The following is a 26,213-nucleotide window of genomic DNA, read 5'->3' as shown; positions in this document are numbered from 1 at the left end:
TTTAAACCTCAAAGATATGGGCAGAATGCTCCAACAAGAAGTGTTGGTTTCAGGCAGGTCTGAAGCAGGAACTGTAAAAATGAATTTCAGAGTACAGGATACTAGCAGAGTAAGAGAAATGATTAGAGAATAAAATTATACTCATGAAGTTGAAAATATGGACAGGTATAGGTAAGAATGAAATTGTACTTGAAACAAGCCAAACTAAAAGCATAAATTGGACTGTGTATATAAACATACACATAAAAGTTTTTCTGTATGTGTGATTGGGATTTTTTGGATTTTTGTTTTTGTTTGTTTGATTGTTTTTTAGTTTGTCGAGACAGGGTTTCTCTGTGTAGCTGTCCTAGAACTCCAGCTGTAGACCAGGCTGGCCTTGAACTCACAGAGATCCACCTACTTCTTCCCCAGTGCTTGGGATTAAAGGCATGCACAACCATTGCCCGGCTCCTAAAAGGTAAACAAACACAAGGAAAGATGAAAGGTTTGCTTTATGTTCCTGTCGTGGGCATCTCGGCTGTAACCACTGGCTACTGTACCTATACCTATTTGGGTTGAGCCATATAAAAATGTCCACTTCACAAATACATAAATAGCCAGATGAGTGGATTACGTGAATAATATGAGTATATATATTCACACTTCATACTTCCTTTCACCTAACTGTGTAAGGTTAGATTAGAAGGCTGCATTATATAGCTTCTGTAAATAAAATATTTCTTACAACTACAGACTCGTTCCACAGTCAACATTAGTTAATTAATTAACATTAATTTCTTATGATACACATGGTCCCAGTTTGTTTTCTCTTTTAAACCGTTGATTTAGAAGGAAATCTAATTATAGATCCTTTTTAAAGGGTCTGCTTTAGATGAATTGCCTGGATTGCTGTCGGCTCACTCTAATTTTTTCCTTTGTGGTTTAGCTTCTAACATCCGTGTTTGACAATAGCATCAAGACCTTTGGAGTAATTGAAAGTGACCCTTTTGACTGGGAGAAGAGTGGAACTGACGGCTCCCTAACGACCACCACCACCTCTGCCACCCCTCAGCTGCACACCCGCCTGACCCCTGCTGCAATCGGGTATGTCCCACACAGCTCAGACAGTGCTGCCTTTTCTGAATGCAAGAATTTCCTTTAGTATTTGTCAAACAGAGAATTATCAGAGGCCTTCTGAATTAATAGCTGACTGATGACTAAAAGGTAAAAACCTGTCATGGACTAGCAGGCCGAGAGATGTCAACTGTGTGACCAGGACCTGGAATTCACTCAAAGGAAGTGTATGTAGCCAAGCACAATGGTATACTCCTGTAACCCGGGGTTTGGGAAGATCTTGTACTCAGTCCCAGAGTGGGATCAGAGTAAGACCCACTCTCGAAAGAAAGGGAAGAAGGAATGTATAGACAAATACCTATTCATATTTTGTATTTTTCTCATGTAGAACTGTATGAATTCTGTAATTTCAGAATTTCTAGTTTCCTCAGAGGGAAAAACTAGAGGGTTTTCTCCTCCCTTGATGCCTGAGGCCTCATACGAGTGAGCACACACTGCTGCTTCTGGGACTTTCTTTTGTCTTATTGTCTTATTGATTGCCTGTTGGCTTGATTTTCATTTCTGTGCTTCTTGTAGGTTTTTTTGTTTGTTTTTAACTGTGTGGGAACCACATCCTTTAAAAAAGATTTATTATGTATACAGTGTTCTGCTTGCATACATGCCTACAAGCCAGAAGAGGGCACCAGATCTTATTATACATGGCCATGAACCACCATGTGGTGGCTGGGAATTGAACTCAGGACCTCTGGAAGAGTAGTCAGTGCTCTTAACCTCTGAACCATCTCTCCAGCCCTTGTTTTATTTTCTTTTGTTTATTTAAGATCCAGAAAAATAACAAAGTGCAGTGGTACGGAGATGGGAATGAGTTCTAGGAGGTGACGATGGTCAAAATACATTGAATAAAATAATAAAGAGTAGTACACATTTCATACTGAAAAGTCAGCTAACCATTGCTTAGTTACTTATACCACCAAGTACTTCCCTCTAACTGTTTTTATTACTGGCAAAAATGGCAAATTATTTTATTTTACTGATGAGAGCTTCATGGAAAGTAGAACAGATGTTTTCAGGCTTTAAAGTGATTGTTGGTCAGGTGTGGCGGTGCACGCCTTTAATCACGGCACTAGGAAGCAGAGGCAGGCAGATCTCTGTGGGTTCAGGGCCAGCCTGGTCTACAAAGCAAGTTCCAGGACAGCCAGGGGTACACAGAGAAACCCTGTCTTGAAAAACAAAGCAAACAAACAAAAAGAAAAGTGATCATTAAATCAGTGAGTTGTATTAAGATTTGCATTGAAAGTCACGTTGAAAATTTTAACTTTTCCCAATTTAGAAAAATGTTCATTTTTCAGAATCAACATAAAATTAATGTTAAAAAGAGTTTTAGATTTTATTTAACTCTTAATTATGTGTAGACTTATCACTTAAAGTTAGAGACAAAAATATTTAAAACAGTCTTCTGGTACCTCTTTTATTCTGGTCTTTAAAGTTTTCTGGTTTCCTCTCCTAATTCTTCAGAATTGCAAATGCTACCCCTATCCCAGGAGACTTGCTTCGAGAAAATACAGACGAAGTGTTTCCAGATGAGCAACTTAGTGATGGGGAGAATGGAATCCCTGCTGGTGTGTCCCCAGATAAATTGCCTGGATCTCTGGGGCACCCTCGCCCTCAGGAAAAGGATGTCTGGGAAGAGATGGATATCAACAAGAACAAGATAAAGCTCGGAATTTGTAAAGTATGTATTTCTTACATACTAAGTAATATCTTTCTATGCACTTACTGCTCTTCTCTTACTGATACAGAGAGAGAGAGAGAATATAAATGAAAGTGTGCGTGTGCGTCTGTGTGCGTGTGTGTGTGTGTGTGCGTGTGCGTGTGCGTGTGCATGTTATTCTTTTTCTACCATAATAGCCCTGGAGCTCAAACCCTGGTCATCCTAGTCACACCTGGGAGGAGCCCTCAAATTGATTACCCAATAGCAAGTGTTCAGCCCTGAAATAAATAAATACACACACACACACACACACACACACACACACACACACACACAGATACATACACACACAGTTTATATATTTAGGAAGATATATACATATATATGTAATAACAGTTGAAGAAATAGACACCATGTGTTGAGAGCTAAGGAGGCAAGAGTTAATGGGGAAGGTTGGAGGGAGAAAAGGGAAGGGGGTAAATGATATAATTTAATTTTCATTTAAAAAAAAAGAAGTGTCATTACTAAATCATCCCACCAGCTTATGATTCTCAGTTTCGAGGGTAAAGTAGAACAAGGTATTGCTACTTATTTTATTTTAAAACTTTTTAAAGAACTTTTTAATGTATATAGCTGTTTTACCTACATGTCTGTATGTATTTGTACACTGTGTTTAGTGTCTGTGGAGGTCAGAAGAAGGCACCAGGTCCCTGGTACTGAAGTTATGGATGGGGTGAGCTACTGTGTGAGTGCAGGGAACTAAACCCTGGTGCTCTGCCAGTGTAGCAAGTGATCTTCTCTGCTCCCTCTCCACCGAGCCATCTCTCCAGCCCTCTTGATGGTTACTTCAAATGTGGTCCAAAGTGCTCAGGTTTAGATACCAAGATTAATATCTAGTATATGTAATGGAAAAGATAGATAATTAAAATAAATCAGGAGCATGAGTAGGAGTCAGTGGTAAAGCACTTGTCTAGCATATGTAAGGCTCTGGGTTCCATCTCCACCTCTACCATAAAAGGATGGAGGAAAGGAGGAAGGAGGGAAATCATATGACAAACAGAAAAGAAACATCTGTAGAACAAAAGCGGACCACCTTTCCAGATGACGTGGCAGGGCTTTGTTCCCTTTCTTGACTCTGATTAGTGCAGCTCTGTTCACAGCCTTGGTGCACTGTCTCTAATGAGGGGAAGAGGAGAGCACAGATCACACTTGATCATAAACTGGTAAAGTGGGTGATAAAAGATAGAATTATACGCAGGTCCACTTGTGAGTGTGGAAAAGAAATAGGTGGGTTTTTAACTCGTGGGCAGATTATCCTGACTTTTCTTTGCTCTCACTGTTGATTCTTTTCCTTTCTTGGAATATGAAGATAATGTTGAAAAGGTCATTCATTACAGTAGTAGTAGTTGTTATTGTGTCTTTAATCATGGCAGTTGGGAGATGGAGAGGCAGGCGGATCTCTGTCTCTGAGTTTGAGGCCATGCTGGTTTATAGTGAGTTCTAGGCTAGCCACAGCTACACAGAGACCTTGTCCTGAAAATGATGACAGTGTGAAAGGGTGTAGTTGGGAATGTTAAGGTTAGGGTTCAGCCTTAAAATATGGCTGGTAGAAAGCTGGCCAGCCATTCCTACCTTACAGAGGGACAGGAGAGGTGGCACAGCTGTTACAACAGGGACTGCTGTTGAAAAGGCCCTGAGTTCAGTTCACCACACATCCATGTCTGTTGGCTCACAGCCTTTAACCCTAGCTCCAGATCTGATGATTTGGGATTCTTAAAATCATCTACACTCAGTGTTCATATACTAACATGTGCGCATGTGCCCCCACCCCCACACACAAACACAAGTGCACAGGCATAGGCCCCAGCATGCAATTAGAAATAAAAGTAATTGTTTTTGTTTTCACTTCCTTTTCAGTATTTTTTTATTCACTTTATCTTGATCACAGCCCACGTCCTCCTCCTCTCCTCCTCCCATTGTCCTGTTATCCCCATTTCCTCAGAGAAGGGGAGCCTCCCTTGGGCACCACACCACTCTGGGACATTCAGTCCCAGCAGGACTAAGCACATCCTCTTCCACTGAGACAACCAAGCAGTCCCAGGTTGGGGGAAAGGGATCCAATGGGAGGGAGCAGAGGCTGAAACAGCCCCCACTTGGCTTGTCTAGCTTCTGCACACTCCCTGGTTGGTAGTCCACTCTCTATGGGGTCTTCTTTTGGTGTTCTTGACACCTTCCGCTTGCCCACTTCTATCCTGCACTCTCCCACTAGATTTCTTTAACTCCCCTGGTGTTTTGCTGTGGGTCTCTGCATCTGAGGAGACGTATGTTAGGCTCCTGTCTGTAAGCAGAGCAGAGCATCATTAATAGTGTAAGGGGGTGGCTCTCTCATTGGATGAGTCTCAAGTTGGGCAGCCATTGGTTGGCTATGCGCAGTCTCTGCTCCATCTTTATGCCAAGTAATCCTTTATTTTTTTTTAAGTCAAATGTTATCTTTTTTAAAAAAGAAAAAATACCCTTAAGGATATATTCTTAGTATGTTTGGGCTGCTGTAATAAAAATATGAAATAGGTACCTTGCAAACAACAGAACTTTATTACTTATAGTGATCGAGACAGATTTGGGGGTCTCTTTAGGACCCCCTATAAAGATACCAATTTTATGGAGACTGCCTCCATGACCTAGTCATTTCCCACATACTCCATTATCTTAGTTTGGAATTAGGGAGTTCAATACATGAAATATAGCATGAGAATATAGAAGTTCAGATTATAGCCTAGGCATACATACTTTCTGACATTTGTAAAAGCATTGGTCTGGCTAATGAATAATGTCTACACGTAGAAGTCAGCAATGAGTAGTCAAAAGTAGGGATTCAATATTGTGTGTGCGTTGCTGGAGATTGAACTCAATGCATCAGTTACACTAAGCCCACTACTTTTGCTATCTGATTTTTGTAATATCAACTGGGGCAGTCCTTATGGCACCAGAACAAACTAGATTTTGATAGCTTTGGGGTTTTTTTCTTTTCTTTTAATTTTTATTTTTATTTTATGTGTGTAGGTGTTTGGCTTGCATGTATGTTGCCCACAGATGCCAGAAATAGGTGTCAGGGTCTCTGAAACCTAGAGATAGGTTAGATGTGACTCACCGTGAGTACTAGTAACCCATGGAGCCATCTCTCCAGCCTGAGGAATTTGGTCATTTGGATTTGTCGGTTGGTTTGAGACAGACTCTGTGTAGCCTATTACCCTGTGCCCAGCCTTCTGCTTGCCCTGGCAGTTTCCAGCAGCTTCTTGTTCTAGTCTGAAGTGTTGGTTTTGTTGTTTGCTTTTGAGGGAGGGAATGAGAAAGGGGTATGACAGTTTGGGCAGTCTCTCCTAACTCTGGTGAGGTCTGTATGTCACAAAGATAACCTCCTTTCCAAGATTTAATTTTAATATAGTGACGTAGGGTTCTTTAAACGTTTAAATAGTTGTAATGTAAGAAGGACGGTCTTTAAACATTATCAAACTATTCTTCTACCAAAAATAATTTTAAACAAGTAAGTTAATACTAACACCAAGTGTAAACCTAGGAAAAACTGAGTATAAAGAATTGACAAACAGAAATTTAATAAAACAGAACTATTACTGTCTAATATTTTTATTTTTAATTATGTGCATGTGTGTGCAGGTACTCATGGAGGTCAGGGTCTTCAGATACCTGGAGTTGGAGTTACAGGTGGTTGAGTCACCTGATGTGGGTGCTGGAACTCAAACTCTAGTATTCTGCAAGAGCAGTAGATGTTCTTAACTGCTGAGTCATTTCTCCAGGCCCAAAGTCAAAATATCTTAGTTTTCTTGGCTGGTGAGGTGAGTCAGAAGGTAAAAGTGCTTGCCACCTCGCCTGGCAGCTTGCATCTCGGAGAGTCAGCACTCCCACAAGTTGTCGTCTGACCTCCATATTCACATGTAGTGAGGGCATGTGCATACATATATACAGTAAGTAAATACATAAATACAATCTTCAAAGTTAAATTTTTAAAGATTTAATTTTCTGAAAATACATGTAATCTTTTGTTGACATTAGTTCAAAGGCTTCAGTGATTTCTCCTATGTATAACTTTGGAATAATTTTCATGATTGTATTTTATATTATTTTCTAGGCAGCTACTGAAGAAGAAAATAGCCATGGTCAAGTGAATGGTATTCTCAATGCTCCAAGCCTTGGCTCACCAATTCGTGTCCGATCAGAGATTACTCAGCCAGACAGAGATGTTCCTTTAGTAAGGAAGTTACGTTCCATTCACAGCTTTGAGCTGGAAAAACGTCTGACTCTTGAGCCAAAGCCAGATACTGATAAGTTTCTTGAGACCTGGTATGTAAATATGTAGTGTATCTTTTTTTTCCCCTTTCTCTCTCTCTTTTTAAAACTTCCATGTTACCATTATTATGATTATGATTATGATTATTACTATATCTCTATTACGTAAATTCTTTCAAATAAGAAATTCTTGTGTTTTTATAACAGACACCATTTAAGTTTCCATTTGTTCATATCTGTATCCTTCTTCTTAATGTGACTTGTCTAATATCATTACAAATTCTACAGCAATTGCTCACTTCCTAATGCCAGTACAGTAGTAAAATGAACATATTTGCAGTAACTTCGTTAGAAGGTGAACTCTGTGAGGAACAGTGTAGAGGTACAAAGGCAACATTAGGCAGGGATGGGGACACATACAGATAAGGTGCAGTGGGAAATTCCTAAGTAAGTTTATCATTTTGCCCTATGGTACCCACATCTCCCAAGATAGAAGGAAAGTTAAACTTTACAATGTATATAAATAGTGTAATGACTGATGGGTTTTGATCAGTTAGGCACATTCTACCTGTACCAAATTTTGGTTGCAAGATGAAAATGAAAATGTAAGATTTGACGTCTATTTACCAATCAATAGGGTCAAGAGAATTAGGAGAGAGCTAGTTGTCTGTAGTAGTGCACACTGTAGTCCCAGCTCTGGGACTGCTGGCAGTGAAGTGTTGGGTTAAGAAGGACTGTGGACTTGGGCTGGAGGTATAATTCAGTTAGTAGAGTGCCTGCCTAACATGTGAGACCCTGGTTCCATCCCCAGAACCACATACAAACATCTGTGGTAGTCGTGTCTGTGAGTCAGGAGCATCAGAAACCCACGGTCATTTGTTATTACACGTCCACACTCAATCAGAAAGATGGACTAGACTTGAACAGTGCTCTAACCATTCGAAATACACTCAAGATGAGATGTAGATATGAGAGCAATAGGAATAAAAATGTATTTGGCAAGGAGTCAGACTAACTAATAAAAGAGACTTTAAAGTGGACAGTGTTGGGGAGAGCTGGAATGGCAAGTAGAGAGGGTCGTGACCCTGTGAGACCCCCCCTTGCTTTCTCCATACACGCTCGTCACTTTGGTAAGAACGGTTGTTCCACATAGTTTTTCAGGATAGATAGATGTTTCTCTAAGGACAACTGAGTAACTTCTTCCCATTTTCTTAAGCATGGAGAAAATGCAGAAAGATTCCAGTGCAGGAAAGGAACCTGTTCTCCCTGCTCTGCCTCATAAGCCTTGTGTCCCTGCTGTGCCCCGCACTGACCACGTCTGGCACTATGATGAAGAATATCCTCCTGATGCCTCCAAGCCTGCCTCTGCCAACACCCCAGAGCAGGCCGATGGTGGTGGCAGCCACGGATTTATAGCTGTTAACTTAAGCTCTTGTAAGCAGGAGGTTGATTCCAAAGAATGGGTGATTGTGGACAAGGAGCAAGACCTTCGGGACTTTAGGACAAATGAGGTGTTAGGCCATAAAACAACTGGAAGCCCTTCAGATGAGGAGCCGGAAGTGCTTCAGGTCCTTGAGGGGTCACCTCAAGATGAAAAGATCCAAGTAGGTCCTTGGACTGACAACCAGCACTTAAAGAAGGAAAGCTCAGGTGTGGTTTTAGCCCTTTCTGCTGAATGCCCTGCTACTGCTGCTTCAGAACTGTACACAGATAGGCTAGACCTCCAGGCTGGAGCTGCAAGTCAGTTCATCACAGTGACTCCCACAAGTCCCATGGAGGCACAAGCAGAAGGACCCCTGACTGCGGTAAGAAGTGGCTTTTGTCATTTTTTTGTGTTACCTGTTCAAGATGCTATTAAGAAAAGCCTGGGCCATGCATGGGGGCACAGGCTTTTAATCCCAGCACTCAGGAGCAGAGGCAGGCAGATCTCTGTGAGTTTGAGACCCGCTTGATCTACAGAATGAGTTCTAGGACAGCAAAGCCAGGGCTATATGGAGAAACTCTTGTCTCAAGAGAGAGAGGCGGGGGTTGGGGGCGGGAAAGGGTGGGGAGGGGGTGCTGAACTGAGTGTGGTTACACACACCTTCAATCCCTGTATTCAGGAGGTGAATCTCTGTTTGAGGCCAGCTTCTTTTACATAGTGAGTTCCAGGACAGACAGGGCTACATAGACCTTGTCTCAAAACAACAACAAAACAAAAAGAAAAGACTGGGGCTGGGAGATGACCCCATCAGCAAATTACTACTGTGCATACGTAAGGACCTGAGTTCAGACACTCAGTACTCATATAGAGCCCAGGCACTGGCGGATAGGTACATCTGTGACTGCATAGAGCCCAGGCACTGCCGGATAGTTACATCTGTGACTGCAACACCGGGTTACATCTGTGACTGCAGCACCGGGTAGCACCGGGTTACATCTGTGACTGCAGCACTGGGTTGGAGTATGCATGGAGCCGGAGGTGGGGACAAAGACAAATGGGTCCCTGGAGCTTGCTGGCCAGTCAGTCTAGCCAAATCACTGAGTTCCAGATTTAGTGAGAGAGCCTATCTTTAAAAAACGTGTGTTTCTATACACAGACATTCTTACACACCCACATGCATGTACAAACACTGAAAACAAAGAAATGAAGGCTTCCTGTGGACAGAGTTCACAGCTATAGTCCTAGAATTCACAAAGCTAAATAAAAAAGACCACTGTAAAACCTTGCCTACTCAGGCCAACCTGAGCTATATGGGAGACCCTGTGTCCAAATAAATGAATAAGCAAAAGGAAAGAAAGGCAGGAAAAAGAAGGTGGGTTAGTTGTTAAGACTGTGCAATTAGAAGCTTGAGTTAAGTAAATGGGTGCATATAAACAATAGTGTTTATACTATGTTCTAAAGTGAACCTGGAATAGGAAAAAAAGCCAAATATAGTGGTGCATGACTTTGATCCCAGCACTCGCTCTGTAGACCAGGTGGGCTTCCAACTCAAAAGAAATCCACCTGCTTCTGCCTCCTAAGTGCTGTGGTTAGAGGCTTGCACCACCACCACTTGGCCTGACTTTCTGACATACTAATCTCAGCATTGTTTCCCACATTGAAATGGTTTGGGTTAAAACACATTTGCACGTGGAAAAAAAGACACTGGAAGTTAGGGTTTCATCACTGTGGAGAGTATTTCCCACTTCTTCTCCAATCAGGTCACTTTGTTGATCTTCCCTCCCAGCCCCTCCAGGACTGCTTTATATATTTGTTTGTGGCATAAGGGAAACTAGCCCAAGGGAATAAACTAGTCTGGTCCAACCTGAGTTTTTCTTTTAGGATCTTTAGCCCATTCCTGTAATCCCAGTGCTCAAAAAACTAAGGAAGGAACATTGCTGTAGTTTCCAGGACAACTTGAGCTACAGAGAAATTCACCATGTAGACCAGGCTGGCCTTGAACTCCCAGTTATCTGCCTCAAGTGTTGGAATTAAAGGCATGTGCCCACACCTGACCTATACTGTTTTTGTTGTTGTTTTGTTTTCTTTAAATGTATGTGTATGGTTGTTCTGAACCCAAGTAGCCTATATCGGAATCACCTAAAGCATTTCAGCACTTTAGTTCCTTATTTTTACTTATTTTTAACAAAATCTTATAGCATAGCTTAGGCTAGCTGGAATTCAAATTCTTTAAGCCTCAACCACCCAAGTGCTGGGATTACAGATACACAGCGCCATACCTGTTCTATTTGAGAGTTACTTCATAGGTCAGTCAAGTGATTTCCATCTTGACTGGTTTTAAGGCAGGATTTACATGTCTGTAAACCTAATTATGTTCTTGACACAAAGTGAAATAGACTTCAAACAACTTAGCTGACTCCCAACCCATACCAGAATTTTCATATACTTGGATGGAAGTGAATTTAAGCCAAATCTGCTATGAACACTCCAATTTGGATTTGAATTTAGAATTTTTTTTTCATTTTTCCCCTAGGATTTAATGGCTTTTATTAAGTGATCTAAGTGTATCTGATTTCTCTAAAAAGGCCATTTTTTAAAAAAGACTAAATTATATTCACATAAAACTACTTTATTGTAAGGATAATAGAATTTAATTTATCATAGGACACCCATCTGTAAGGGAGTCTGGACTATGCAGTCTTTTGAAGTCAGTCTTCTGATGCATAGAGCATGTTACGAAAACAAGCAGAAGGAACTCCGAGGGAATTGTTTGTTCTATGCGGGGCCTTGGAGGGATCGTGGATTCCTTCATTTTTATTCGTAAGTGCTCATTGTATGAGTTGGAAAAACCTGGTAAACATTTTTGCTGTTTTGTTTTTTCAAGACAGGGTTTCTATATGTTAGCCCTGGCTATCCTGGAACTCACTTTGTAGAGCAGGCTGGCCTCGAACTCAGAGATCTGTCTGCCTCTGCCTCCTGAGTGCTGGGATTAAAGGGATGTGCCTGGCTCATTTTTGCTGCTCTTATAAATTAAAACCTGAAATATTACATCTCATACCATGAAATGATAACCCACATAACTTTATATATATATATATATTTTTTTTTTCTCCCTTCTCCAGATTACAATTCCTCGACCTTCTGTGGCATCAACACAGTCAACTTCAGGAAGCTTTCACTATGGCCCACAACCAGAGAAGAAAGATCTTCAGCCCTTGGAGCCCACTGTAGAACTCTTCTCTCCAAGGGAGAACTTCTCGGGCTTGGCTGTGACAGAGGGTGAACTAGGAAGCGGAGGAAGCAGAGTGGATTTGGGACTTCAGATAGATCACATTGGTCATGGCATGTTACCCAACATGAAAGATGGTGACGCGTCTCAAGACTTAGGACCAAGAGACCTTCCTGACAGTAATAGATTAGTTGTGAAAGAATTTGAAAATCTCCCTGGAGAAACAGAAGAGAAAAGCATTCTTCTGGGCTCAGATAATGAAGATGAGAAGCTAAATAAAGGGCAACACTGTATTGAGATCTCTCTCCCAGGAGATTTAGTGACCACAGAAAGGGATCAGTCAGCTACCACAGAACCTCTGGATGTGTCAAAGACACAGAATTTCAGTGTGGTGCCTAATCAGGACAAAAACCATGAGATAATGAAGCTTTTGGCAGTTGGAACGTCAGAAATGTCTCCACAAGCCATTGACCCACATGCTGAAGGGCAGATAGGCCAGGTGGCAGCAGTGCAAAAACACAAGCTATTTAAAGATGACACTAAAAGTGAGAGCTTGCCAGGCCAGCAGGGAGACCTTGCTACTTTTTTGCACCAAGAGGGTAAGAGAGAGAAAGTTGCCCCTAGAAATGGAGAGCTCTATCACTGTGTCTCAGAGAGTGAGCATGGGCCTCCTACCCGGAAGGACATGCTTCGGTCGTCCTTGGTGACCAGGCACAGCCGGATCCCTGTTTTAGCACAAGAAATAGACTCAACTTTTGAATCATCCTCTGCAGTCTCTGCAAAAGAAAAGCTTTTACAGAAGAAAGCCTATCAGCCAGAAATAGTCAAACTTCTGGTAGAAAAAAGGCAGTTCAAGTCTTTCCTCGGGGACCTCTCAAGTGCCTCTGAGAAGCTGATGGAGGAGAAGCTAGCTGCTGCTGCAGTTCCCTTTTCTGAGGAGGAAGTCTTCGCCCCCTTTTCCAGACTGGCAGTAGACCCCCAGCTGAGTAGGTCAGTTGAAGATGGCTTTCTGTCACCCATCGTCTCCCAGTCTAGAAAGAGCAAGATTCCGAGGCCAGTATCCTGGGTCAGCACAGATCAAATCAATAGTTCAGCTTCACCTCAGTTCTTGCCTCGGCCGCCACCGGGAAAGCCACCAGTAAGGCCTGGAGTAGAAGCCAGGTAATGCTTTATGCTTTCCATGTGTGTAGTGTGTAGTGATGTGTTCAAGTGTGCTGTACTGCGTGACAGCAGTGGGTGCAGTTCCTTCTTTTGAACTTGTTTTCTTCTGTCTCTTCCACGGTGCACCCTTAGGGCACAGTACAGATTTATTAAGCACAGTGCATTTTGTTTCCACTGAGGCAAAATAAAACATAAAATTTACCATCTTACTCATTTTAAGTGTCCTTTTCAGTGGTATTAACCAGGCTAATTTTGCTATGCATGTTCAGCACTGTGTACTTTAGGGCCCCCTTCATCATATAAAACTGGAACTAAACCTATTAAACATCAAAACTTACATTTCTAGCCCCCAGCAACTCTTCATGGCTTTAATCATCATAAAGTGTAAAGTCATGTCAGTAGAATCATAGTGTTTGTTCTGTTGTAGCTGGTCTATTTTACTTAGCAGGAAATATTTAGGGTCATTCATGTTGGTATCTTCCAGAATTTCCTTTCTTCTAAAGGTAGTTGGGAAGACGGGGACTTCTGTCATTTGGTGTTTGCTATTTAGAGGCCTTACATCATCTTTATTTACATTTGTGTGCATGCCTTTGTAGGTGCAGAAGTCAATGGGAAGCTTGTGGGAATAGCTCCTCAGGGATCCAACTCAGGCCCAGATTGACAAGCACCTTGCCTGCTGAACTATCTTGCTGGCCCCAACTTAAATCATTTTATGGTTTATTGTGTCTTTGTCCTTTTTTCTATCTGTCTGATTTGTGTGTATGTTATGGTGAAACCATAAGTTCCTTTACTTTTCCTATTGTGTAGATGTGCCTATTTTCATTGTGGTCAACATGGAGTAGACAGTCAGTCCCAAAGGTCTACCATACTAATTGGGTTTCTAGAATATAACAACAGGGACATACCACTGTGTCCCTTTAAGTCACCTTGCCATTCCTTGTACTTGTTCAAATCACAAGATTACATCTTCATTTTATGTGCCCAAACAGAAGCTTATAATTTAGTTTTGCTTTTGAGACAAGGACCTATGTAGCTCAAAATGGCCTTGAACTACTGATTCTCCCACTGGGATTATAGATGTGCAACAATCACACTCAACTTAGTAACTGAATCTTTTATAAAAATTATGAAGAGCTGTGAGAATAATTACTTTTATAACTATGTATTTGTTTATTTACTTTCTTCAGATCTTTCTTTCCTGAATGGAAAGACAGTTCAAGTTACTGTCTAGTGTCCTCTAGTTTCAGTCTGCAGTAACTGCAGCTAGCATTGTAGATGTCAGGTCTAGGGGTAATATAAGCGGTTGTGTCCTTCAGGGATTGAACCAGGGTGTCAAGCATGCTATCAGTACATATTCCACCTCTCGCTGTACTGCCAAGCCCCTACCCAGCTTTTACCTCATTACTATCACAGTATCTTTATTTCTCCATCTTAGAAGGGAACTTTTTCTCAACATGGGATTCTTAGAGCTTTAAAATCTCAGTTCTTAACCCACTGCCTTTTGACCTCTAGAACCCTAGGACTCCTTGTATATGACAAATTGCTTCTTTCTGGCTGTTCTCTGGACTTTGCACAATGTGTGTGTCTTGGTTTGATGATATGCGATTGGGTCACTTTGGAGTCATTCTGCTTGGAAGTCATTGAGCTTACTGGATGTGGTATATTGTCCTTCATTAAATTTGGGAAGTTTCCAGCTGTCCTTAGGTAATCTTTACCTAAATTTTTTTCCTTCTGAAACTCCTATGGTGCCTACCCCTGTCCACTTGCTAGTCCCTTGCCCTCTTTATACTTTTGTCTTTCTGTGATTCAGATTCAATATCAGTGTTCCTGTCTTACCATTTTCTGCTTCTCACTACTCACATGTGCTTTTTAAAAATTGTGTGTGTACACACCATTGTACTTGTGTAACAGCCAGAAGTCAACTCGAGAGTTGATTCTTCTCTTCCACCATGTAGGTCCTGGGGATTGAATTTAGATCAAACTTAGAGGCAAAGCTCTGAGTTATCATGATACCACTGAATCATCTCTCCAGCCTATCCTACCTAGTCTCTAATTTTTAGCTCCCTAAAGGGAAAAGGAAAAATGTAATGGCAGAGTGAGAAAATATTAAGCCTTTGTATCCCTCTGAAAGTCACTTCAGTCACAGAAAAGGAGGTGTGCAGTAATGGGCAGAGATAGGAGAATGGCCACCCACTCCGTCTTCCACCGTAAGAAGCTGCAATGAAGAGCTCTAGAACACAGTAAAATAATGTCATTTCTTCTTTCAGACTTAAGCCAGCCGAGTAAAAGGAATTATTTTAGCCAGTGGGACAATTATCTATGAAGTTATCATTATATGATTGACCTAAATCTCTGTCTGTGTGTGTCCATGTGTGTCCGTCTGTCTGTCTCTGTCTGTCTCTGTCTGTCTATCTGTCTATCTATCTATCATCTATCTATCTATCTATCTATCTATCTATCTATCTATCTATCTATCTATCTATCATCTATCTCTCCCTCTTCTACTTACTCTTATCTGTACAAGCACTGTTTCTCTTCTCCCTCACTCCTCCCTGAACTCAGTCCTTGGGGCCAGTGAACTCCTCTAAGACCAGCTTCCCAATGAACCTGCCTTTAATTAAAAAAACAAAATCAAAAAACTAAGTAAAATAAAAACATACTAGTCTCTGAAACACCCCTCCTATTACTTTCTGTTTGTTTAATTAGGTAGTGCTTTACTAATCCATCTGGTTAATAAACACAAGAGTCAGTACTTGCAGAATTTTTAGCAATAGCAAGAATTTGTATTATCACTATTGGAACTTACAGACTGAGGAAGATTATACATTACTCCACTTAGAAGAAATGTGACGGAGTTTAGTGGAACAGCACTAACTGAAGCAGGATGTAAAATTGTAACTTTTGTTATTGAGTTGTTTTTCTGTTCAGTTTTGTATGCAGGTTAGCTTATTTCTTTTTCTCATAAAAATATAATGAATGTTGAATACTCCCAAAGCATCTGAGAAAATTATCTTTCCCAGTTTGAAGTGATACAAGTCATAACAATTTGTTTTTACTGAGAATTTATTATTCAGAAAATGCAAGCTCATGGGCATCAACATTGTGTCTGTTGCTGTCCTCAGATATGTTGGCCTCATTCATAACTGTCCTCAGATGAGGAGGGAGGGGGCAACAAACAAAACAATGAGAGTACAGTCTCCAAACAGATTTTTTTTCCCAAAGGCTTTATTTTTATTTTCAGTTGGGGGAGAGAGTGTGGTATGGGCCCTCAGAGGCCAGAAAAGAATGTTAGCTTTCCTGTAGTTGGAGGTCCAAGTGGTCATGAGTTGCCCAATGCTGGTGCTGAGAACTAAACTCTGGTGCCTAAGGATGGGGGAGGGGGGGTTGGTTGATTGGCTTTGCCTACCCTGATTCCTGTAAGTTGTGTGTACGGCAGGCCTCTAATGTACTCGATCTCTAAACAATTGCATTTAACTCTTGCAGTGCTGTTTTCTAGGTGGCATAGGCTCCTGGTATTTAAAAAAATTCCATAACACATAAACTCTTTATTTAAAATCTTACATATTAATCAGCTTATTGTTCCTACAATCATTTACCAGAGACAGGCTAATTTATAAGGAGAATGGGAATCCAAGTAGCATGGCACAAGGCCGTGACAAGTCCCCTTCACTTAGTCCCTCACTGCACATGGGGGCTTAAGCACCTTGTGCATCTCTGCACATATGCCAGTCTCTTTCCCTTTACTTACAAAGCTACCAGGATCTAACCATAGAGGTTCCATCCTAATGATTTTACCTGATCCCTTCCCAAAGACCCCACCTTTAAACACCATAGTCAAATTAAAGTTCCACGTGCTTGACTGAACTAATGACGATGGTCCAGGGACAACCAATGCTACTACATATATTGATTATAAAGCCAGGTGTGGTGGTGTCCACGGATGCCAACACTTGGGAGACTGTGGCAGAACAATCACAAGTTCAAGACAGTAATGACCTACACAGTAAGTTCCATATGAGCTAAGCTACATAGAGAGAGCCTGTCTAAGAAAACCATTTAAAAGAAACAACAAAACCTTGATTACTGTTAGACATGGTGGCTCTGAAACAAGACAATGACTAGTCAACCTGACTATACAGCAGAACTATATATTTATAAAATTTTTTAGATTTTATCATGAGAGAGAAAGGAGAGAGGAGAATGTATTGCATGATGGGGGTATGCATGGCACACATGTGGAGGTGAGAGGACAACCTTGTGGACTTGTCTCTCTCTCCACCTTTACCTGGGTTCCAGGGATCAAATTCAAGTCACCAGGCTATCTGGCAAGAGCCTTTACTCGCTGAGCCATCCTCGTGGCCCCTATTGGAATTTTAAAAAACCACACAAACAGGTATCTTTGGCCAAGAATGATAGAAAGCTAGGAGATGATGCGAACCTCCAATCCCAATACCTAGGAAGCTGAGGCAGGCCTGGCCTGGGTCACACTGAGTTCTTGATGATCAGTGTGGGCTGCACAGGAAGACCTTGTCAGAGGAAACAAACATTATCCAAAGGCCAAAAAGACATAGTCCATGTCGGACACAGCATGCGTGTGAAGGAGTAACGCAGTATACTTCCAGTGCATTGTTTTGGTATTGACATACTTAATACAGATGATCATTTGGAAGACTGTGCACACTTAAAATGAATTTTTGATATCCTGTTTCCAAAAAAGTAATTCTTCTCTATTCTTTTAAGGCTACGCAGATATAAAGTTCTAGGGAGTAGTAACTCTGATTCAGACCTTTTCTCTCGCCTGGCCCAAATTCTTCAAAATGGATCTCAGAAATCCCGGAGTACTACACAATGCAAGAGCCCAGGATCTCCTCACAATCCAAAAACACCACCCAAGAGTCCAGTTGTACCTCGAAGGAGTCCCAGTGCCTCTCCTCGAAGCTCTTCCTTGCCTCGAACATCTAGTTCCTCACCATCTAGGGCTGGACGGCCCCACCATGACCAGAGGAGTTCTTCCCCACATCTGGGGAGAAGCAAGTCACCTCCCAGCCACTCAGGATCATCATCCTCCAGGAGGTCCTGCCAACAGGAGCATTGCAAACCCAGCAAGAATGGCCCCAAAGGATCTGGCAGCCTCCACCACCACTCAGCCAGCTCTAAAACTCCCCCAGGGAAGAGTAAGCCAGCCAGTAAACTCAGCAGATAGGAAGTGAGCAGGCTGCATCTCTGGGAAAGGTGTGAGATCTTCCTTCTAGACCTGATGCATGTGTGTCCCTGTACTGTCTGTTTCAAACAATCAGTGTTGATCTTCTCTTACAAAAGAAAGTAACATGATCAGTTATTTATAACAAGACTTAAGTATAATTATCTAGGGCAGGTAGGAAGCACATCAAGAGTCGATGCCTTTGCATAGGAAACTTCGGTCCAGCAATGTTTAAGGGGAAGAAACTCACTGAGCTCTTGTTTAAAGCTGCATTTGAAACAGAAAATTGAGGATAGGAAATAGAATGGGATTTTAAGTGATTTTTTTTTCCTAATTTGTTAAACCTCTACTCAAAAAGTATATAGCAAATGTGTTTGATATTTTTATTTAAAACTTCCTAACCTTGGAGAGTCATTGCACAGACATTCAAATATAAGAAGCCTGTTGCCAGGAAACCATTACCTGGGTATATTTGGTTTGTGTGTTTATTTAGTGAATCTACACCTTTCCCACTCATTCTTAGTATCTTTCCTGGATTTTACATTTTTTAAAGTTAATGTTTTTACCTCTTATTTTAACAACACACCCTAATGTGTGTTTCATCAGTACACAATAACACTCTAACATCCAGTTACCTTTATTTATTCAAACCTGGCTATTTTCCTTTGAGCAACAGTTCTTATTCTTACCTCCTATATTTTTATCTCAAAAAGGAAAGAATGTCTAGCTAGAGCTATTTTGGGCAGGTGTGCTTTGAGAGGGGCAGAGAGTGGCACAATGGCTTTCAAAGGTAGAAGTGTCCCTCCCCCGACTACATGTCCTCCTCGAAGAAGGAGACGGACCGGAGGAGACAGCTTTCCTGGGTTCTTTCTAGTGTCAGCTCTCAGGGTGATGCTAGGAAAGAACAATACTTCAGATTGTGGCTTATACTTTTTAGAAATTTAGAAAGAAATAAAATATGTTACTGAGGTTTACCATCAGATTTTGTATTTTATACATTTAGCCAATAAGGAATGAATACCTGGGAAATAAATTTAGACTAAATAGTTTTCTTTCAATGTTTTTATTACCTGGTTCTTGTGTTGTTTAATGCTTGGGCTTCTTAGCCGGATTTCCACATTTATAAGACGACGTAAGTATAATTAGGGCAGGTAGGAAGCACATCAAGAGTCGATGCCTTTGCATAGGAAGCTTCGGTCCAGCACAGTCCAAGGGGGAGAAACTCACTAACTGAGCTCTTGTTTATAGCTGCCGTTGACATCTAAATTTCAATTTATAAAGTTGTAAGGATGATATTTGTTCTAATCTCACTCTCCTACTAGCAGAAATCAGGCAAATTAAAGACAGCAGACTTTTTAAGTGGGCTATTTGACGCCCTGTGGCTGTATAAAAACTTTATTGAGGACAGGGAAGTTGATGTGCCTGCTGCTGAGGTCTGCCTTTTAACAGACGTTACTTTTGACTCTTGCATTGCTGCCAAACAGTTTGAGGAGGAGGGGGTAGGAATGGAAGTGTCTTCACTAAGTGGACATGTTCCGGTGGTGCATCCCAGCTGCCCTGGCGTTGCGCTGTCTCAGCTTGTTCTGTGTTGAGCGTTTGCAAACTTGGGACACTACAATGAGACACAAGGTCTCCCGTGAGAAATGTGGCGTAGTGTGGAATCTTAATTCTTCCCAGGTTCAAGCACTTTCGAGCGAGGCCCACTGCTATTTCTCTCTCACAACTGTGTGCTGGAGACTGATCCTTATGTATCCTATTGTATAACTTTGCTGCAGAACTGCTTGCATGTCTTTCATGGTAAATTATATAAATATTTATAAATATAGAGACATATGCTTATATAAATCCATTTTTTCTCATTTTGCATTTGTAATTTCAAGATCATAGATGATAAAATTCCTTTTCTACTGTGTGCCTCGGGTACACTTGGGCATTGCCTGTCTTCATTTTCTGAAAGTATGTTCTTGGCATGTGATACCTAAGAGTCGTCTGCCTTCCGGGTGCATAGTGCAGCAGCTGGCAGTCTTTACCAAGCCGAGGTATAAGGTACTTAATTTTCACTTAAAAAGTATTTTAATAGGGGAAAATTGTAACCAGATATGCTTGTAATACAGGCTCAAAGATGACTCATGTCAGCCACATAGTTCTGTCATTATGGCTAAAGTGGATAGATGGGCATCATAATTATGGATCTGGCATCAACTTTTTTAAACATTTCCTGAAAGTTGCCTCTTTCGTGTCACTCTTTTGAAGGGGAGTGGGGACGGGATGTAGGATAACTGAAATTATCTCTTTCTATTACATTAGCTAAATGATGCTAAAAGTAGCCAGCTTTCTCACTGTCCTCTCTAGTCAGAAATGTGCTGATAGTAACTGGGAAAGCTAATCGGGCCCAGCCTTTTTCTTTGTGAATTTATCTGCTGGCAGTCATGCTGACACACAGGATGTTTTCTGTCTGGGTTTACTTTCTCCAGCCTTTCAGTGTGTTGCCTCCTTTTCTACACGTTGTTAACAAATTCATCAAAATCCAGAGACAAAAGGCCTCTCATTATGTGAGAATGCTTTATTTTGTATGTAGTGAAAAGAGCCAACCAAAGATGTTTCTGCTCTGAAGGAAAGGAAACAGACTGAGTAATTATGTCTTGTGTATCAGTAGTTACATTTATTAAGTGTTGTCCTGATGTAGAGGTCAGAAAGTGGAGCTGGGCGTGGCGGCACACACTTTGATCCTAGCACTCTGGATCTCTGAGTTTGAAGCCAGCCTGGTCTACAGAGTGAGTTCCAGCACAGCCAGGGCTACACAGAGAAATCCTGTCTTGAAGAAACAAACAAACAGACAAACAAAGGATTAAAAAATATAGTTTGTGCTTTTAGATGTTACATTTCTTTCAGGTTAAAAATAGAAGTTGGCAGCCTTAAGCCAACTCTTGGCTCAGGAGTATGATCTACAGAGAATCAAGCTTTTGTTTTGGTTTGGATTTTCAGTTATTTTGAGATTTATTTTGAGGTTTTTATTGATGGCATATTCCACATTTCAATCACAAATCATCCAAGTATAGTGAAGAACATGACTATATCCATAATGGAAGTAGTGCATGACAGAAGAAATCTTTTGGGAAACAAGTACCTCCTGGCTTCTATCTGCACAGGTTACTAGCTCAAGCCTGTCCTTACCTTATTTAGTCTGTGTGATTATTTCAGTGGAGCCAAGAATGGACACTTAGTTCCTAATTTTAGGTAATGTTGCCCCCCAATTATACTACTGACCTGTAGGCTCTGTGAATTGCTTAAAATATTAAATTCATACCTTGTAATCTTGCACAGCCTAAAGATATCTGACTTTAATGGATAGTGAAAACAGGAAGGAATTGGATCCTATCTGATTCAACATTAAGCTCAAGATCTTAAGTCACCTTTCAATGAAGCACTTATCTCAGCTTTGGTACACAAGCTGGCCTTGCAAACAGGAGCACAGCTACCTTTAGTTCTTTAGTTGCATGCTTTGCAATGAATGTTTTTGGTAAAAGTTGCAACAAGTTAATCAAGGCCTAAAAAAAATAGTAACAAAATGGTCAAAGACTTGTTGCCATCACTGTAGGTTATTTGCTCTAGCACACCAAACCACTGAATGCTGATGTTGTGTCCTACACATGTAGGACCTCTGTCTATTTTACTCCTGGCCACTGTGGGAACTTGAGGGGCTGCAGCAGGTACCAGAGACTTTCTCGCAGTCACAGATTCCTAGGCTGCTGTTTGTGTGGTTGCATCCATTGTACAAAGGAAAAGGTATACATTGCTGCATGTTTTATAAACCTAGACCACATAGCTAGCTAGCTAAGTAATAATGAGATTTTCTACACCCAATAACCTTGACAAACAGGTGCCTTTTCCTTAAGGGCAGAAAATTTTACATTTCTAATCTAACATTAGGAATTGGTGATAGGAGAAACAGGATCCACAATTTAGTGGTTTAAGGAAAAAATTGCATCTTGAAAATGCTATCTTAAAATATATTTATAGATAATCTAGATTCATCTGTGGAGATCAGTTTCTCATATTTTAAAAACTTGTTAGCTAGGTGTGATGGCTCATGTTTCTAACCAATCCTTGAGGGACTGAGGTGGGACGATGGAAGAGAGTCTGAAGCCAACCTCTGCTTCATAGTGATTTCAAGTCCACCTGGGCTGTAGTGTGGGACCCTCTCCCCCCAAAAACAAAACAAAAACATTATTTTTTAATTATTTTTTTAAGTTTTCATACATGTATGTATATATTATACGTTGAGTGTACCTCTCATTTGTATCTGTCATGGCATGTCTTTAAGAATGACTTCTGTTGGGGTTGGGGATTTAGCTCAGTGGGAGAGCGCTTGCCTAGCAAGTGCAAGGCCCTGGGTTCGGTCCCCAGCTCTGAAAAAAAAAAAAAAAGAAAAGAAAAAGAAAGCTAGAAAGAATGACTTCTGTCATGTTTATGGTTTGCATTCACTTTTTTACAATGTGCCTATTTATGGCTTTGGGATATTGTTTCTGAGGAGAGGTCACCTCTGTCACTGAGGTAATAGGACATTTGTAACCAACTGCACTGCTTAAATTCTTGAATTTGGTTCTATAGACAACATATTTGCAGAATAGCTATTTATGTTTTAATCCAAACGGATTACAGGATTACAGTAACAACTCTGGTGGTCCTTACATACCAACAGTCTTTATAGTCCTAACTCAGAAGCCACTGAAGTGCACATTAGACCTTAAGATTATAGAGGAAACTAGAGGCAGTTCCACAACTAAGACAATGGGAGGTGTGAGGCCTGGTAAGCATGCCCCCTACTTCTTCACTAAAACTTGACAAAACTCACATTATTGGGTATTTGCCTTATTTTGGCCATTTCTCCAGAATTTTAACATAATCTTGGAGCCTTAAGGATCTTGTTATGCAATATTGCTTTCCACAACTGCAGAAAGTAGAAAATTCCTAGGTAAGTCCCAAGTATGGAACAAGAACCCCTGTTTACTTAGAGAATATGGGTAAAGTATGTAGGCTTTCAGGTAAGTTCTTCCTCTTGTGAGAGGATTTGCATCAGAAAATTAGTGACAAGGTCATCTCTTGGTTTCACAAAAATCTCAAGATGCTAAATGGCAAAGATTTACTCAGTAATGATTCCAGTATTTGCTCCCACACAAGTACTAATAACCATGACAGCTAAGGCAAGTTCAAGGTGATGGGATGATTTTCCTATACTGTGCTCAATCCTTGGTTGTAAGGAGCCTTGTAACAAAAGTGGTGTCCCTTTCATTGTCCCTACGGTGTAACAAGTTTCTGCATTTTCTCATTGGAGGGGATAATTTCTACACTACAGGCTCACGATGATGCTGACCACATCTCCTGGTACCTTCAACCAGGATTTCTAGACCAACAGCAGTATGAATGAGGGAGACTAACAGGATTACAGAATTTGCTAATAACATTATTTTACATTAACAGTGGGAAAGAGTTACCTCAGTAATTTAAAATGATTTTGTATTGTATACATGATTGTTTACTTAAAGACATTAGTAAACCAAGTTTTTAATGTAGACTATCCTTGCCATATGATACTTAAAACTCTTATAAAATGTAATTTAAAACCTCAAAGTTGGAATGTGCCCGGTGTTTTTTGCTCACATCGCAGCAGTAAACAAGGCTACAAAGTTTGGCTGTGATTTATTTTAGGGAGTTTGCTAAGAAGAAAGCTTTGAGACTTTATTCAAAAGCGGTTTGGGTTTGGGTTTTTTTTTGTTTTTTTTTTTTTTTTTTTTATTGTTTTTTTTTGGGGGGTTGTTTTTTTTTTGTTTTTGAGAAGGGTTTTTCTGTGTAGCCTGGCCTGGAGCTCCCTCTGTAGACCAGGCTGGCCTCAAACTCTCCAGGTCTGCCTGCCTCTGCCTCCTGAGTGCTGAGACTAAAGGTGTGTGTCACCATGCCTGGCTAAGACAGTTTTATTAAACTATTCATCAGTTAGTGAAATTAGTTCTCTAAGATAATTAAGAAATTAAAATATAGGAAATAAGTCTTTTAAGGCAAAGGAAATGTAGTACTTGGGCCACTCAGGGGATTAAAATTGGATTGGATTTCCTAGGCGTAGTGGTTATGTGCCTGTAATCTCACCGTGTATGAGGTGAGGGCAGGAACAGGAGTTGAAGGTCATACGTGTTGAGCTGCATAGGCTCTGAAGCTGAGTGTAGGGCTCTATGAACCCTGTCTCTAAGGGGGTGGGGTCTTAGATGAGAGAGATGAGACTGTTGGATTGGATGAGTTTTGAGACTACAGATCTGATGACCTGGGCTTGAGCCATCTTGCTGTTCCCTGATGCAGTTCTTCTCCTTTGACACCTTTCCTAAATGCTATCTATTTCATCAGACCATTTATTTCAGATTTCAAGGTTTTCAGAAAAGGAGGCACATCTCATTTTGTATTAGATATAATAAGTTCATAAGTTATTATTGGCAAAGGTTATCAGATTTAGTCACAATCTGAATTCTCTTATTGAACAAGAAAAATAAGTCAATGTTTTACTGTCCTCCTCTTAGCAAGATGAAAAATTGCTCTTTTCAATGTATCACATTGTATCCTTTCTCCTTCCAGCATCTTCCCTTTATGTGTCTTTGCTCAGGCAACCACTGGCATAGAGTATTGAAAAACATGCAGTGCTTTTGTATAGGCCATCTGTACATAAAAGTGTAATTATTTATTTAATTTTCCCATTTGTACCATATTAAAGCTTTGTACAGTGTTTTAAGTTCTGTTTTAAAATTATTTTGTATTTTATTTTTATAATCTAGTAATAAAACATTCAGTCCGCATGCAAACTTCAGTGCTATTTGTGTCATGGTTTGGATTTCAAAAAGTGAAAAATATTTCCTAAACTACTAAAGTGTTACAGATTCAGCACATCAGAAGTGACTAGTAAACAACCAAGAGAAGGACATTTGGGCTAACTGAATAGAAGCTAGGTGAAAACCAGGGTTTAGGGGTCTGAAGGTGTTGTTTGGTTCAACCTGGCTTTGAACCTGATATTCTGTCTTTGCCAAGTACTGGAATTGCAAGCATCCACTAAACCCAGCACAGAATTAAGTTTTTAAAACTTCCTTTTCTTCTCTTCAGCAAACATCCCTGGTATACTAGAGGGATTCCTGCTTCATCTACTGCTTTTCACCAAGTGGTCTTCCTTTGAATGAGAGGAACACAGGGCCTATTAATACAGTGCTGCTTTCCTTTGAAGGAAACTGTTCAATGAGATCCCCTATCTTGAATTTTTTTAACCAAGGAGCAACATCTGAAAGCCTCTTGTATTTTTCAAAATAAGGGACCTACAGGAGGTGTATCGGGCACGAGTGTATGTGTGTGTGCGTGTGTGTGTTTTGTGTGTGTAGGATGGGGGGGTGTGTCCAGAAATGCCTTACTCTTCCAGAAGCTAATTATGAATATTGACCTCTTAAATATAGAGGTTGAAATACCCTGATATAAACTCCTTAATGCGTAAAGGACTAAATACAAGTCCTTAGAACAATTCCTAAGGACCCTCAATGGTTTATGATCTGATAAGTTTTATAAGATGCCTCAGCAGGAACTCTGTCCTCAATTGTCAATTGGAAAGATTGGCCAATGGTAAAAAGTCAGCCTTTGAGTAAAGGGGGAAAAAAGCTAAGCAGGCCGGGCGTACCCCTTTAATCCCAGCATTCGGGAGCAAAGGCAAGCTAATCTATTAGTCCTAAGCCAGCCTGGTCTACAGAGTGACCAGGCTATCCAGAGAAATAATGTCTCGAAAAACAAAAAGGTCAGAACAGAAGGTTACTCACTTTATTTTGGTTGAGGAGGGAGTGACTCAAAAAGCTCTACAGTCGGTGGTCTGAGGCTGTGTTTATGGCAGATGTCTGGTCTGATAGGCTGGTGTCTTTTAGAGTTGGTCACTTTTCCTGTCTGGCCTCTCGGACCCGGGTCTCCACAGAGCTCGCCGCAGTTCCATCTCATCACATTGCTCCAGGGGCCAAGCAGTCAGGGAAAGGCGCCTCGGCGCCCTGCAGGCCTAGCTGGCTGGGCAGATCTTCCCGGACCGCCTGAGCCCCACCCCACAAGGACCCGCCCCGTCGTCCAACGGTCG

The 26,213-nt window shown here is 40.9% G+C and overlaps 1 protein-coding gene and 1 long non-coding RNA gene across 4 annotated transcripts in view; one reads left to right on the top strand and one right to left on the bottom strand.

The window, feature by feature from the left end:
- Window positions 1-18,286, top strand: part of Ttbk2 (tau tubulin kinase 2) — a 105,995-nt gene extending 87,709 nt beyond the window's left edge. For all 3 annotated transcript variants that reach the window (XM_032904028.1, XM_032904025.1, XM_032904027.1), the window contains 6 exons: window positions 926-1,083; window positions 2,569-2,785; window positions 6,909-7,120; window positions 8,283-8,871; window positions 11,612-12,879; window positions 17,620-18,286. In XM_032904028.1, coding sequence (XP_032759919.1) covers window positions 926-1,083; window positions 2,569-2,785; window positions 6,909-7,120; window positions 8,283-8,871; window positions 11,612-12,879; window positions 17,620-18,082 — 2,907 coding nt within the window. In that variant the 3' untranslated portion in view covers window positions 18,083-18,286. The remainder of the gene's footprint in view (window positions 1-925; window positions 1,084-2,568; window positions 2,786-6,908; window positions 7,121-8,282; window positions 8,872-11,611; window positions 12,880-17,619) is intronic.
- On the bottom strand, window positions 402-26,169 carry LOC116901846. Its single transcript, XR_004388026.1, has 3 exons — window positions 25,912-26,169; window positions 2,517-2,733; window positions 402-450 (listed from the first exon to the last, which is right to left on the bottom strand). It is a non-coding gene; the product is annotated as an uncharacterized LOC116901846 (long non-coding RNA).
- Between the last annotated feature and the right edge of the window lie 44 nt (window positions 26,170-26,213).

Source organism: Rattus rattus, chromosome 5, assembly GCF_011064425.1.
Source record: "Rattus rattus isolate New Zealand chromosome 5, Rrattus_CSIRO_v1, whole genome shotgun sequence".
In the NCBI taxonomy this organism is placed as follows: Eukaryota; Metazoa; Chordata; class Mammalia; order Rodentia; family Muridae; genus Rattus; species Rattus rattus.
This window is presented reverse-complemented; position numbering and strand designations above follow the sequence as displayed.